The sequence below is a fragment of the Suricata suricatta genome, chromosome 1, assembly GCF_006229205.1.
Source record: "Suricata suricatta isolate VVHF042 chromosome 1, meerkat_22Aug2017_6uvM2_HiC, whole genome shotgun sequence".
Taxonomy (NCBI): Eukaryota; Metazoa; Chordata; class Mammalia; order Carnivora; family Herpestidae; genus Suricata; species Suricata suricatta.
In genome coordinates, this window is record NC_043700.1 from 55,920,707 (window position 1) to 55,937,106 (window position 16,400).

The window sequence follows — 16,400 nt, forward strand, 5'->3', positions numbered from 1 at the left end:
CTTCAAATATTTTTTTCTGGGCCTCCTTACCCCTCTCTCCTTTGGGGACTGCAATTTCATGTTTATTAAGCAGCTCAAAGCTGTCTGTCTTATAGCTCAGTGATGCTCTTTTATATTTTTTAGATTCTTTTTTCAGTATGTTTTGTTCTGGATAGTTTCTAATCCTCTATCTTCAAATTCACTTTTTTTTCTGTATTTCCTAATCTTTTAATTCCATCCAATATATTTTCCATCTCAAATAGTGTAGATTTCATCTCTAGAAGTTCAGGGTTTTTTTATTTGCCATGTTTCTACTTATCTTTTTGACCATATGTAATACAGTTGTAAAAACTTTATTAATATTCTTATCTGCTAGTTCTGATCTCTCTCTGTTATGGTTGATTCATTTTTCCCCTTGCTATGAGCCATATTCTTCTTCTTGGCATGGCAGGCAGTTTTTGATTGGATACCAGACATTGCGAATTTTGCTTGTTAGGAGATAAATATTTTTGTGTTTCTGCAATTATTCTGGAGCTTTATTCTGGAAGGTAGTTAACCTGCATCACAAGTTAAGTTAGTTGGACTCAGTTTGATCCATTCATGTCTTGTTTTTGCGATTTGCTAGGTGAAATCAGAGCCATGTTTAGTCTAGTGCTAATTTCTTTTCCTCTACAGAGATAAAACCTTTCTGTGTACCCAGTCCACTGTGAATTATGACATTTTCCAGTCTGGCTCTCGGAACAGGGAGTAGTTCATGTCCTATTTTCCCTATAAACTTTTTGGGTGGTTCTGTTCTTACCTTGGGTGGTTTTCTCACACATTTGCTTATATCACAATTCTGCTGATACTCAAGGGCTACCCTCCATAAACCTCTGTAATTCTCTTTCTACTTTACTTCATCTTCTGAAAATCCCATTTCTATCTTCCAGACTTAAAGAATCTGTCAGACTCTGCCTGGGTTCCCCTTTCTGACCTGTAGTTTAGAAACTCTCAAGGCAGCAAACTGGAACACTCATAAGAACCATCTTGTTTGTTTCTTTTTACTCAGAATTCTGTGTTCTTTAATACCTTTTGTCTAGTGTCTTGAATCTGTTGTTTGTTTATTTTGTACACTTGGTTTGCATATTGAAGCAATAGCATAACTCTAGTTACCCTATTCTATCTCACTCAGAAGTGGAAGTCCTTCAGACCATTTTTTAGAGGGTCTTGGATTAATCTAGACAAAAATTATTGATGACCTTAACTAAGTTACTAAAGATAATAAAGAGGACATATTTAAGAGATATGAGGGGCTTCCTGTGAAACTCTAAGAGTCTGTCAGAAAAAGAACATTGAAAAAAGAAAAAGAGAAACAATCAGAGTTAGGAAAAAATGATGGATTCAAAGGAAGAAGAATACTTCAGGAAGAGAAATGACAAGTTTAGGGCTAAAAAATTTCCCTGGCTTTGTCTGGAGAGAGACTTTGGGATCTTGATAAAAAGTAGTGTCATTAGAGTCTTAAGGACAGCAATAGAATCCAGGAATTAAGAAGCAAGTGGAAGGCGCGGAAGTTAAAAAAGAGAGAGCAGAGGGAGAGTTTACAACCTTTTAAGGAAACTGAGCTGTGAGGGGGAAGAAAGATGTAGAGTGTTATTACTTGGTAGGGATGTAGGGTCAGTGTAACCGTAAAGACTTGAATATATTTTATGCTAATTAGAAAGACAGAATATATCACATCACTCTCTTAAAATCTAATTGATTTTCATTGCAGTTAGAATAAAAATCTGAAGTTCTTTTCATGACCTACAGGCTCTCCTATGGTTCTCTGTATCCTCACTCTATCCATTTGTTTCTGCCTACTCACTTCTCACTTTTCACTTCTTAAAACATGCCAGGCTCTTTCTTTTTCACAATTCTCTTCCCCTTTTCTCTTTTGTAAGTTCTTTGCATGGCTGCCTCCTTCCTTCCTTTCCTCCTTCCTTCCTTCCTTCCTTCCTTCCTTCCTTCCTTCCTTCCTTCCTTTTTTACTGTCCCTATTATTCAACCTTCACCCCATTTCTGAAGTCTCTTTATAGCATAGCTCTTCAAAACATTACCTTTTTTCCTACTCCAATTCCTTTCTTTCCATTCTCCATGAACTTTCCCCTCTACCACACTTTCCCCCTCTACTGCATGCATCAAAATCCTTCTGCTAAGTGTTTCCAGAGAGCCTCATGCTGGTAGTTAGTGATTCTAATCTTATCTATCCACAGCGTTTGCCATCCTGGATTATTGTCCACGCTCTCCATCCCATTTCTCTTAAAACCCTTTCTTCAATTTCAGCACTCTATTAAAAGTAGACCTCGTCTTTTCTAAGGTTATTTTCTAAATCATAGAATATTATTATTTTTAAGGAACTAGTTAAATGTTGTAATTATTTTCTTTATTTGTTTCATATATTTTACTTATGTTCCTTTTTTATAATATAAACTTTAAAAATAAGTTTGTCTGACTCGTACTGCATGTTTTGTGTCCTCTATCATGTAGCACAGATTTTATGCATGAAGAGCAGTCATTAATTTACATATATATGATGATAAACACAACTGATGTTGTGATATCTCTCAGGTGATGGGGCTGTAATGATATAGAGCACTTCTGAGACAATAAATTATCACCAGTATGACACGATAAGATAGAGGCAAAGCTAGAGGAATGCAAGCAAATTTTATGCAAGATAAAAAAAAAAAATCCCTGCCATGCTTTCTTAAAAAGTAGAAAGAAAGGTCATATGCAGACCATAAAAACAAGAATTGGGTAATCTTGAATGATCAGATAGCCCTATCTCAGACAAATATACGAGGGCATATGAGATACCTTATTACCTGAATAAAAGCACTTTTGCATGGAACATAGCATGAGATTGAGAATACTGTAACAAATAATACTTTGTCTCAGGGTTCAGAAATCATGTTTAAGTTGAGTAGGCAACTATTTAATGTGATCTGTTTTTACCTCATATAAACAGTGTGTAAAATTTCTCTTCACCTTGACATATACTCCATTTCCAACCCTCTTAACCAGGTAACCACAGATATAGTTTATTGTTTATCCCTCTGAGCTCCTTCATATCTGTGTGCATCTGAATAAAGATACATATTTTATACCTTTATGTTACAGTTATATGTTATGTATCCTTTATTATATTTGTTACATATATAAGTATGTTCCACTAATCTTTTCATATAACTACATAAACAATTATCTTCATGTTTTTTATAGCTATATAATAGTCCATTGTATGATCATGATTTACTTTTCTCAACATTTTATTATGAAAAATTTCAAACATGGCAAAATGGAAATAGTTTCACAATGAACACCATATATTCTCCATTGAGAGTATACCACTAATATTTTACTATGCCTGCCTGATCATATATCTCTCTATCCTTCTATCCAACAATTAGTATGTATTTTTTTAAGAGTACAAGTGGGAGAGGCAGAGTGATAGGGAGAGAGAATCTTCTATTTATTTTTAGTTTTTAAATTTTATTTAAAGCCAAATTCAGTAACATAGTATAATAATGATTTCAAGAGTAGAATTTAGTGATTCATCACTTACATATAACACCCAGTGCTTATGCCAACAAGTGCCCCTCTTCATGACCATCAACCCCCTTACCTCTTCCTCCCTCCTCTTAAGCCCTCAGTTTGTTCTCAGGATTCAAAGGTCTCTCATGATTTGCCTCATTCCCTCTCCCCAACTCTTTCCCCCCCCCTTTCACCTTCCTTGTCTCCTGTTAGGTTTCTCCTGTTAGACCTATGAGTGACAACATATGGTGTCTGTCCTTCTCTCCCTGACTTATTTCGCTTAGCATGACTCCCTCTAGGTCCATTCATTTTGCTACAAAATGGCCAGATTTCATTCTTTCTCATTGCCATGTAGTACTCCATTGTGTATATATACCACATTTTCTTGATCCACTCATCAGGTGATGGACATTTAGTCTCTTTCCATGATTTGCCTATTGTTGACATTGCTGCTATGAACATTGGGGTACATGTGCCCCTATGCATCAGCACTTCTGTATCCCCTGGGTAAATCCCTAGCAGGGCTATTGCTGGGTCATAAGGGAGTTCTATGGATAGTTTTTTGAGGAACCTCCACACTGTTTTCCAGAGCGGCTGCACCAGTTTACATTCCCACCAACAGTGTAGGAGGGTGCCCATCTCTCCACACCCTCGCCAGCATCTATAGTCTCTTGATTTGTTCATTTTCGCCACTCTGACCGGTATGAGGTGGTATCTCAGTGTGGATTTGATTTGTATTTCCCTGATGCTGAGTGACACTGAGCATCGTTTCATGTGCCTGTAGGCCATTTAGATGTCCTCTTTGGAGAAGTGTCTGTTTATGTCTTCTGCCCATTTCTTCACTGGGTTATTCATTTTTTGGGTGTGGAGTTTGGTGAGTTCCTTGTAGATCCTAGAATTTCATTTAAATAGACTCTAACAGTTTGTATTCTTTTGTGTTTCGCTTGTTTAATTCAGCATAATGCTTTTTGAGATTAATCTGCATTGTGATTATCAATACTTTGTTCTGTTTTTTAAAAACTCGTTAATGGGGCACCTGAGTGGCTCAGTAGGTTAATTCTCCAACTTCGGCTCAGGTCATGATCTCACATTCATGGATTCAAGCCGCGTGTCGGGCTCTGTACTGACAGCTCAGAGCCTGGAGCCTGCTTCCGATTCTGTGTCTCCCTGACACTCTGACCTTCCCCGCTCATGCTCTGTCTCTCTCTGTCTCAAAAATAAACAAAACATCAAAAAACATTTTAACTCATTATTTAAAATTTACTTTGTTATCGAAAAATCTCTTCTACTTTTTTTGTTGTTGTTCAGTATTAGCTGGTATATCTCTATCCAGTCCTCCCTCCCTTTTAATTTGTGTCTATGTATCTAAACTAGGTTTCTTTTAGCCAGCATATTGTTAGGTTTGCTTTTAATTTTTTAATTTTTTTAACATTTATTTATTTTTTGAGAGACAGAGCATGAGCATGAGCATAGGAGAGGACAGAGAGAGAGGGAATCACAGATTCTGAAGAAGGCTCCAGACTGAGCTGTCAGAACAGCTGTTTGTCTGTCTTATCCATTCTTTGTTTCCTTTACCCTTTTGTTTTTCTTTTGGATTCAGTATTTTTATGATTCGATTTTATCTCTTCAATTTATTCTATTATTTTAGTTTTTGCTTTAGACTTTATAGCACACATCTTTAACTTACTACACTCCATCTTCCAGTGATTGATTGCATTTCTATATAGTATAAGAAACTTACAACAATATACTTAGATTTGTTTCCTCCCAGACTTTGTGCTGTGTTTTGTTTGTTTGTTTACCTTATGCTAAAACCCCAGAATACAGTATGATCATTTATCCTATAAGGATTTTTAGATAATAATAAAAAACCTTTTATATCTAATCATGTAGTTATTGTTTCCAACAATCTTCATAATATTTGTATAAATCAGATTTTCATGTGTTAATGTTTTTCTTCCGCCTAAAGGACTTTAACATTTCTTGTTGTGTTGCCCTGCTAGTGATGAGTTCTTTCAACTCTTGTATGTCTGTAAATGTGTTTATTTTGCCTTTTTTAAAAATTTTTTTTCATTTATTTAATTTTGAGAGAGAGACACACACCCAGAGTGTGAACGGGGGAGGGTCAGAGAGAGAGGAAGACACAGAATCGGAAGCAGGCTCCAGACTCTGAGCTGTCAGCACAGAGCCTGACACGGGGCTTGAACCATGCGGTGTGAGATCATGACCTGAGCTGAAGTTTGCTGCTTAACCGACTGAGTGACCTAGGTGCCCCTATTTTGCCTTTCTTTTGCAAAATATTTTTTCTGGTATAGAATTCTACCTTTTTTTTTTTTTCTTTTAGTACTCTATATTTTGGACCAATGTCTTCACGTTTGCATTTCTTGGGATGAGAATCTTCTATCATCCTTGTTATTTTTCTGTTTGTAATGCATCATTTTTTCCTGGATGTTTTTAGAATTTTTCCCTAAGCCTTGGTTTTAGCAAATTTGATTATGATTTGTCTGCTTGCCATTTTTTTTCATGTTTCCTTTGTTTCGGTTTTGTCGAGGTTCTTGGATTGTGAGTAGCTTTCTTCAAATTTGGATAATTTTTGCCATTAGTTTTTCCAGTGTTTTTTGTCTTCCTTTCTAGAAGTTCATTTGGATCTTGTTAATGTTTTCTTTTTCTCTAATTATCATCATTTATCTCTAGCTTATTAAAACATATAGAATTTATTTATGAAAATTATCAATGTCCTCTCTACTAGTTAACTCATCTGTAATTTTTAGGTTAATATTAATTGGTTGATATTTTTTCCTCTTTATTAAGGTTAAATTCTTTTGCTTCTGTGCATGCTTGGTCATTTTTTGTTTGGTAGCCAAATAAAACATTTTATGTTTGGTAGCTAATCAGTATTCAGCTTAAGATTCCAGGAAGCTCTATGTAGTTCTGAGTTCTCTTTATGTAGCTTTCTGCTCCTCAGTGCTCTATCCTGCCAGCATTAGCCACTTTTGCCTCCTAGACTTACAATTCTGTTACCTCAGCTCAGAGAGACCATCAACTCCACCTGGTTTTCTCTTACTGCATCAAATGGAACTAAGTTCATATTGTTTCATATGGACATTTAGTTTCTCCAGTTTTGTTTATTAAAGAGACTTCCCATCCACACTATATTGTTTTGACACCTCTGTCTAATACCACATGCCTGTAAGTAATGGGTCTATTTATGGGTTTTCTATTTTTATAACTATTCTTTTAAAAATTTGTTCCCTGCTGGGAATAATTTTTGCTTTATAAAATTGAATATTACCTGTTAATTTGCAGATACTTTCAAGGAACTAGTATGTACAAATTTGTATCATTTTGTATTTGGGTACCATTAAAATTTTAATGACACATATACTGTAATATGGGAGATTGCATCTTGTCTATTAATGCTTCGAATATTATTACAAAAGACTCCTGAGACTCAAACATCAATAACTAATTTCCCATTTTTTTGCTCAGCTAAATTTTATTTAATTTTTTAAATGTTTAATTATTTTTGAGAGAGCTAGAGAGAGAGAGAGAGAGACAGAACAAGCAGGGTAGTGGCAGAGAGAGACAGACACACACAGAATCTGAAGCAGGCTCCAGACTCTGAGTCAGCACAGAGCCTAAGGCTTGAACCCATAAACTGTCAGATTATGACCTGAGCCAAAGTTGGATGCTTAACCGACTGAGCCACCCAGGTGCCCCTCTGTTTTTATATTCTTTGAACCTATAGATTTTATTATTTTTTATTGAAGCATAGTTGACATGAAATACTATATTACTTTCAGGTGTGCAACATAGTGATTCAACATTTATATAACTTACAAAGTAACCAGCAAGATAAACCTAGTTTGTTATCTGTCACTGTACAAAGTTGTTATATATAATTGACTATGTTTTCTTTGCTATACATTGTGTCCCCTATTTATTTTATAACTCAAAGTTTGTACCTTTTAATCCCCTTCCCCTGTTTTCCCTATCCTCCCGACTCCCTCCCCTCTAGCAACCAGCAGATTATTCTCTAAATCCATGAGTCTTGTTTCTGTTTTGCTTTATCCATTGGTTTAGTTTTTTGGATTCCACATACAAGTGAAATCATAGAGTATTTGTTTATTTTTCCTCTGACTTATTTCATTTAGCATAGTACCCTCTCTGTTCATCCATGTTGTTGGAAATGGCAAGATTTCATTCTTTTTTATGGCTCAGTAATTTCCTTTGTATATGTATAGTTCATCCTGAACAATTCAGGAGTTACGGGTACTGACCACCCTGTGTGGTCTGAAATCTGCATATTACTTTTGACTCCCCGGACATTTAACTGCTAATAGCCTACTTTTGACTGGAAGCCTTACCAGTAGCATAAGTAGTTGATTAACACATATTTTGTATTTATATGTTTTATATAAGGTAGTCTTACAATAAAGTAAGCTGGAGAAAAGAAAATGGTATTTAAAAAATCATAAGGAGTAGAAAACATACTTATAGTACTGTACTGCACTTACTGAAAAAAAAATCAACATATAAGTGGACCCAAGCCTGTTCAAAACTGTGTTATTCAAGGGTCAACCACATACCACATCTGCTTTACCCATTCATCTATCAGTGGACACTTAGGTTTCCTCAATATCTTGGCTCTTGTAAATAACGCTCCAGTGAACATAAGGAGGCATAATATTAATGTTGGGCTTTGTTTTTTCTTGGTAGTTTCTTTAGGTGTAGAATCAGATTGTTTATGTGATATTTTTCTTGTTTCTTGAGATGGCCTTGTGTCACTATAAACTTCCCTCTTAGAATTGCATTTGCTGTGTCCCATAGATTTTAGAGCATTGTATTTTTATTTTGTCTCAAGGTATTTTTTTATTTCCTCTTTGATTTCTTCTTTGGCCCATTGGTTTTGTTTAGCCTTCATATATTTGTGATTTACAGTTTTCTTTTGCTTGATTTTTAGTTTCATATTATTTTGTTGTATTTGGAAAATATGCTTGATCTCAGTTTTCTTAAGTTAATTGAGATTTGTTTTGTGGCTTAATATATGATCTTTGTTAGAGAAAGTTCCACGTACACTTGAAAAGAATGTCTATTCTGCTATTTTTGGATGAAATATTTTGTATATACCTATTAAATCCATCTTGTCTAATGTATTAAGGCTAATGTTTCCCTATTGATTTTCTATCTAAATGATCTATTCATTGATGCAAGTGGAGTATTAAAGTCCTCTACTATCATTGTATTACCATCAGTTTCTCTCTTTAATACTTGCTTTATGTATTTAGATGCCCCTATATTGAATGCACTGATATTTATAGACGTTCTGTCCTCTTGTTTGATGTATGTATTCATTGTGTAATGCCCTTCATTGTCTCTTGTTACAGTCTTTCTTTTAAAATCGATTTTTTCTGCTGTATGTATTGCTACCTCAACTTTCTTTATGTTTCCATTTGCATGCAATATCTTATTCTATCCTTTCACTGTTAGTCTATGTGTGTCTTTCGATCTGAAGTGAGTTTCTTGTAGGTAGCGTGTATATGGTTCTTGATCTTTTTTTTATCCATTCGGCAACACTGTATCTTTTGATTGAAGCATTTACTTTATTTACATAAACCTTCACTTATATGTGTAAGTAAAGGTATTTGGTATGTGGTTACCATAAGGTTTACATATAACATCCTGTGTATGTAGCAGTCTGTTTTAAGTTGAAGGCCGTTAAAGTTCAAGCATTTCCTAAAAGCACTATATTTTTACCATCCCCCTAACATTTTATGTTTGTTAAGATGTTTTACATCTTACTATTTTGTGTAACTCTTGACTAATTATTGTATGTCTAGTTGATTTTAATATTTTTATCTTTTAACGTTCATATTAGATATGAGAGCATTTGATCCACAACCTCGGTTTTATGCTTACCTTTACCAGTAAGATTTTTCTTTCTTAATTTTCTTATTTTTGGTTTTGGTCTTTTGTTTATTTGTTTGTTTAATGAAATCCTATCAACATTTCTTGGACGGTCAGTTTGGTATTGATGAACTCCTTTAGCCTTTGCTTGTCTGGGAAACTGTATCTCCCCTACAACTCTGAGTGATAACTTTGCCAGGTAGAGTATTCTTGTTTATAAGGTTTTTTTTTTTCCTTTCAGTACTTTGAATACATCATGCCACACCCTTCTGGCCTGTAAAATTTCTGCTAAAAAATTAGCTGATAGTTTTTTTGGGATTCCTTGTAAATAACTAGTTGTTTTTCTCTCGCTGCTTTTATGACTCTATCTTTTTATTTATTTTATTTATTTATTTATTTTTTATTTATTTATTTAGGTAGTTAGTTAGTTAGTTAGTTAGTTAGTTAGTTAGTTATTTTAAAGACAGTGAGTATGAGCAGGGGAGGGACAGAGGGAGAATCCCAAGCAGCACAGAGGTTGATGCAGGGCTCAGTCCCATGAACTGCGAGATCATAACCTGAGCCGAAATCAAGAGTTGGACGCTTGACTGACTGAGCCCCCCAAGCGCTCCAAGGCTCTCTATCTTTTATTGCTGATACTTTGATTGTAATGTTTTGGTGTGGGTCTCTTTGAGTTCATCTTATTTGGGACTCTGTGCTCACTGGACTTAGATGTATACTGCCTTTGCCAGGTTAGGAATATTTTCATGCATTGTTTCTTCAGATAGGTTTTCTGTTCCTTTCTCTCTTTTCCTTCTGGGACCCTATAATGCTAATGTTAGTACACTTAATGCTGTTCCAAAGGTCCCGTCAACTAGTCTCATTTTTAAAAATTCTTTTTTCTTATTGCGGGTTTGATTGGTAATTTCTACTACTCTGCCTTCCAGATTATTGATTCTTTCTTCTTCATCACCTGTTCTGCTGTTGATTCCCTCCAGTGTTTTTTCATTACACTTAATTGTATTCTTTAGCTCTGATTAGTTTTTTTATATGTCCTATCTCTTTGTTGAAGTCCTCACTCTGTTCTCCTGAGTTCAGTAAGCATTTTTATGACCATTACTACTTTGGGCTCTTTATCTGGTAGATTGCTTTTCTCCTTTTTGTTTAGTTCTTTTTCTAAGGTTTTATCTTATTCTTTCATTTGGAACATATTTCTCTGTCTTCTCATTTTGCCTCACCATGTTTCTGTGTATTAGGTAGATCAGTTATGTCTCCACGTCTTGAAGGAGTGGTTTTATTCAAAAGGGGCCTGCTAGTACAAACCTCCATGGTCACCTGAGCCAGGTTCTCATGGGTATTCCCTGTGTAGGCTGTCTAAACCCTCCTTTTGTGGCTGGGTCAAGACTGTTGCAGACTTGCTGGTGTACACAGCTGTCTGTGAGGTCTGACTTTCACTACTGCAGGTTCACTGCTGAGTGGGGCTGGCCCTCATTGTGGCTTGTTGTGATATATGGCTGCAACTGTTGTAGGTGTTTTAGTGTTTGGGACTGGCAACCCCAGGCCAGTTTAACTTAGGAGGGGCTCTGTGCTGGCTGAGGGTGCCCTCCAGGAGTGGTGGGGCAGGAAATTGCTTGGAAGGGGGTCCTGACCAACCTGGGCTGCTTGCAGAGTATGCCAGGGAAGGGACTCTAGACCCGGGTGGGCAGGTTAAGTGGGGCAAGTCCACAGGGGAATGTCAGAGTGGAGGTAGTGGTGCTAGCAAGTAGGTGGAAAGGGTCAGAAATGGCACCCAACCAGAGCTGGGTCAGCTAGGTAGAAAGTAGATAAGAAAAACTATACACCCCAGCACTTTTGTCCCTGAAAAACTCAACAGATCCCTGACCCTTGGGCACCTACCTAAAGTTAGTGGATTTCCTTCATTAATAACCCAGGAGTTCTCAAACTGCTGCACTGTGCTGGGACTTGGAGTCACTGGCATTGTGCATACTCCCTTTAAGAGTTAGTTGCACGTTCCTACTGCTCTCTAGCACTCCCAAACATGAGCAAGCTGCCTTGGTTTTCAAAGACATACATTATGGGTGCTTGTGTTTCTGGTGCAGATCCCCTGGGCTGTGGAACCTCACGTAGGACTCACCCCCTCCCAGACCCCAGGGAGGGCCTCTACAGTTGTGATATCACTCACTGTGGGTCACTGTGCCAGGATGTGAGTCCTGACTATATTGCATCTCCACCCCTCTACCCGTCTTGATGTGTCTTTTCCTTTATATGTTTTGTTCTGTGTGATCTGTTCAGCTAGTCTTCGGTTCATTATCAGAGATAATTGTTCTACATGTAGTTGTTGATTTTGATCTGTCCCTAAGAGGAGAGGAGTTCTTGATCTTCCCACTCTATCATCTTGATCTTGGTCCCCTTTTAAAAGGCAATTATAGATCTATATTTTTATTACTACTCTTAGTAATATTTATCATTCATTCTGTCTGCTCATCATTCACCATTCATTCTCTGAAAGTCTTTTAAAGCATCATCAGTGTATATTCGTTGTGATATAACTTTTCTTTCTTTTGATGTGTTCAGTTGGATAGATTTTAAATCTGCCTTATATGAGAGTAATAGTGTTGTGTATTATCAGTGAAATTTTTTTTGTGTGTCTTTTTCTTATAGAACATACAGTGGGAGAGGTTATCAAATTAGATCCTGGTGGATCTCCAAGAAAAGTCTGGGGGAGAAGTCCTACAGATTCAGTTCTAAAGGTACTTGGAGAAGCTGAACTACAGCTTCAGACAGAACTACTGGAAAACACAACCATTAGAAGTGGTAAGCAGAAAGAAATTGTTTTTCCATACTACAAGTAATGTTATTAAAAATCAAATTGTATTTTTAAATATATGTTTAAGTGAGTTATTTATAATAGGTTATCTTTTTGTCATAATAATTTTCTAGTTAGATGAAACTTAGTTGTATTTTCTGAAGAGTTCTCTCCACATTGTAGTCTTGAATTTTGGCCTGACATAACCTGGATGGGATCTTAAAAGAAAAGGAAAAGGAAATGTGTATTGAGTGAGCCAGAAAAGTAGAACAGTCAAAACCTTGTTTTATGTGAAGAGAGGTATAGGAGCAATTCATTGGGATTCTGGAATTAGGTTGAATAAAGATATTTATAGTAATTATGACAACACTTTAGGACTGAGGAGGCTGAATTGTGAGGCAGGAGGAAAACATTTCTGTTCCATGAGTATTGTACATCTTAGTATTATAGCTATGCATATGAAGAGTGTCCATGTATAAAACAGGTGTTTTCATATTTAAAAGCTTATTCAAATGAGAGGTTAAATATGATTTTTCTTTTTTCAGAATTTGTGTCTAGACATGAATGTATGTGACTATTGTGTCCTCTCTCAATCTCTTTTTTTCTTATCTCTCCTGAAGTCTGTCTCTGACAACTTTGTGCATACTTTTATTCTTATCTTTTTTCATGCAGTATTATCACGTAAATGTTTTCATTTGTGTCTGTCCTCTCAGAGCAAGGATGATCTTTTTACTCTTTGTAGCTTTCCTGCCTAACACATAGTAGTTAGAACAGCTAATTCGTGTTCCATAAATAGTTGGTAAATTGAAGTTAGAAAAAAAAAAAAGCAAGACACAAATCATAAGTGATTTCTCAATTCCAGTTCTCTAAAGATGGATTATTTGAATATGGAGAATATCAAGTGAAGAAAATTATTTGAAGTAGAGTGATGCTCATATTTGAAACTGGCAAATAACATAGGTGGTATTCGAAGTGTGTATAAAGAAATCAGCCAGATGCTGTTTTGCCAGTGAGATGAACCTATACACATGTTATTAAAGTGTAAAAAGTAGATTGCTATTTTCTTTCTAAGGGTGAATCTCTTAGCCATTAATCATTCTAGCATTTTCTTTAATATTAAAGGAAAAGCAATTTCCAGAGAGAAGTATATGCAATTACTTGTTTGAAGAAACGGTAAGAACACAAATTATATGTATTTGTAATTAATTTGTTCATACCCTTGTATTTGGAAATTGTGCAGTTGTATGCCAGACACTAATCAAAAACAAAAATGTTAGCAATTTAATATTCTTACATCTTACCCTGATCCTTTTGTCAAAGTACCATAGGCTTTATTCAGAGGGGGGAAAATTCTCCAAGCCAAAATATTTTCAAAAATAATGATAAATTTAGATTATTTTGTAATCTAAAAGTCCTTCATGTGTTTATATTAGAACTATTACTTTAGAAACATCAGAAACTGATTCCTTTTAGGCAAAACCATTATTGCTTAACTGTATCTAATTTGGTGTACAATAATACTTAGTGTGGAAGCAGATCTTCTCCATATTCAAATAACCCATCTTCAGAGAACTGGAACTGAGAAGTCATTTATGATTTGTCTTATGTTTTTTAACTTCAACTTACCAACTATTTATGGAAGACTAATCAGCTGTTCCTACTACTGCATGTTAGGTAGGAAAGCTACAAAGAGTAAAAAGATGATCCTTACTCTCAGAGGACAGACAAAGATGAAAACAAATAAATGATAATATTGCAGGAAAAGGGCAAGAATAAAAGTAGGCACAAAGTTAAAAGGTAGTGTACACATGTGTAAGTAAGTAACTTAATATTGGATAGTTAAAGAAAGACTTCTCAGAGTTGTCATCTGCTGTCTTTTTAATTTTTTCCCTAATGCTCTGTGCTAGGATTTTAACACAAAAAGTCACAGTTTCTTACCATTAGGAAATCACTTGTGGGAAAATCTGTGTTGGAAGTGCATGTGTATTGGTATGGAACCACAGATTAGAAGGCTTTATGTTGTTAAAACCATATAGTTTCATTAAGGATAAGGCCCTTTGGGGTCAGAGAAAGCCACAGAGAGAGCAAGTGATCTTGAGCTAAGCCAAAGATTTAAAAAAAAAAAAAAAAAAGAGCTCATTGGGTAAATAAGGGAGAGAATGAAGTTCCAGGCAATGCACAATCCCAGTATATGCCAGGACAAAAAAGGTTTATTTAATATGCATGTGGGAGCAGCCTCATGCTGTGGAAGGATAATGGGCTTTGGTTCCAATTCTGGTTCGATCACTTGCCCAGCAGCTATGGGCAAGTTGCTCTGACTTTGACGTTCAAATTCTCTATATGTAGGATGGAAACTCTGTTATTAGGGATTGTTTTGTGAATTTGATGACAAACATAAAGGACCTGCAGAGTTCTCTAGTCTCCCAGTCTTTATATATAAGTGTCTCATCAATTTGATGGTCTTACGCCCTTTTTGTAATAGAAGGCATGTAAACAATACAACCAGAGATTTTGTATGTTCATAGCAGTTTGTATTAAGATTTTATTCTTGAAAGTCAATTTGGTTGAATGTAAATCTTTGGCTTATGTTTCCATTCTTTGAATTTCTTTACTATATTAAAACTCCACTGTATTCTGGCATAAAGCAAAGCTATCAGGAATCTGATGACAATCTTATTTTCTCTTGTAAATGATTTGATCTTTTTGCTTGGATACTCAAAGGAGATCTTTCTTTTTCCTTCAAGTCCAGTAGTTTTTAAAAAATATATTTTGGTGTTATGTTTGTGTTTCTAGTAGGTTGTGTGTTTTTTTAATAGTTACTTTTATTTTAATTTGGTGTTCATGGCAATATTGAATAGAAAGAACAGGTTCAGTATATCCCTTCTTCCAGCCTGTGCACAGCCTTCCCAACCATCAACATCCTTTCTCCAGAGTGGTGCGTTTGTTAAAATTGACCAACAAATGTTGACACATTATGATCACTCCAAATCCATAGGATAAAGTCCACTGTTGGTTTTATACCTTCCACGGATTTTGACAAAAGTGATATATATACATCATTATAGCATCATACAAAACAGTCTATTGCTCTAAAAATCCCCGTGTTCTACCTATTTATTCCTCCCTCCTCTCAAACTCGTAGCAACCACTGGTCTTTATAGTGTCTCATTAGTTTTGCCTTTTCTAGAATGTCATGGTTGGAATCATACCATATGTAGCCTTAAGTCTATACCTTTTCCACTGAATTGGCTTCTTTAGTTAGTAGTATGCATTGAAATTTTCTCCCTGTTTTTTCATGGTATGATACCTTATTTCTTTTTAGTGCTAAATAATATTACATTGTAGGGATATACCACAGTTTGTTTATATAGGTTATTCAGTAGGTTATTCACCTATTGAAAGACATTTTGATTGATTCCAAGTTTTGACAGTTATAAATAAAACTTCTATAAAGATCTATGTGCACGTTTTTGTTAAGGCATAAGATTTTACTTCTTGAGTAAATACCAAGCAATGTGAATACCAGTTCATGTGTTTACAGTATGTTTAGTTTTGTAATACACTGCCAAGCTGTCTTCCAAAAGTGGCTGTATCATTTTGCATTCCCATCAGAAATGAATGAGAGTTCTTATTGCTCCACATCCTCAGCAGCATTTAGTGTTGTCAGTGATTTGGATTTTAGCCATTGTAGTAGATGTGTGGTAGTATCACATTGTTGTTTTAATTTGCAATTCCCAAATGGCATATGATGTGGAACATTTTCTCATGTGCCTGTTTGCTGTCCATAAATGTCTTTGGTGAGTCGTCTGTTCAGATCTTTAGTCCATTTTTAAACTGGGTTGTTTAGTTGTTTTTCTTAATTGCTGAGTTTTAAGAGTTCTTCATATGTTTTGAATAACAGTGTTTTAAGTCTTTATGTCTTATGCAAATATTTTCATCCACTCTGGCTTGTCTTCTCATTTTCTTGACAGTGTCTTTTGTAGAGCAAAAGTTTTAAATTTTAGTGATGTCCAGAGACTTCTGAGTAGCTCAGTTGGTTGAAAATCCAATTCTTAATTTCAGCTCAAGTAACAATCTTACCATTCATGGACTTGCATTGGGCTCTGTGCTGACAGTGCTGAGCCTGCTTGGGATTCTCTCTCCCCCTCTCTCTTTGCCACCCCCTTCTCACACATGC

At 35.6% G+C, this 16,400-nt stretch overlaps 1 protein-coding gene across 2 annotated transcripts in view; it reads left to right on the forward strand.

The window, feature by feature from the left end:
* The window catches only part of NEK1 (NIMA related kinase 1), a 216,246-nt gene that overhangs the window by 145,199 nt on the left and 54,647 nt on the right, over nucleotides 1-16,400 (forward strand). For both annotated transcript variants that reach the window (XM_029938932.1, XM_029938937.1), the window contains one exon: nucleotides 12,079-12,231. In XM_029938932.1, coding sequence (XP_029794792.1) covers nucleotides 12,079-12,231 — 153 coding nt within the window. The remainder of the gene's footprint in view (nucleotides 1-12,078; nucleotides 12,232-16,400) is intronic.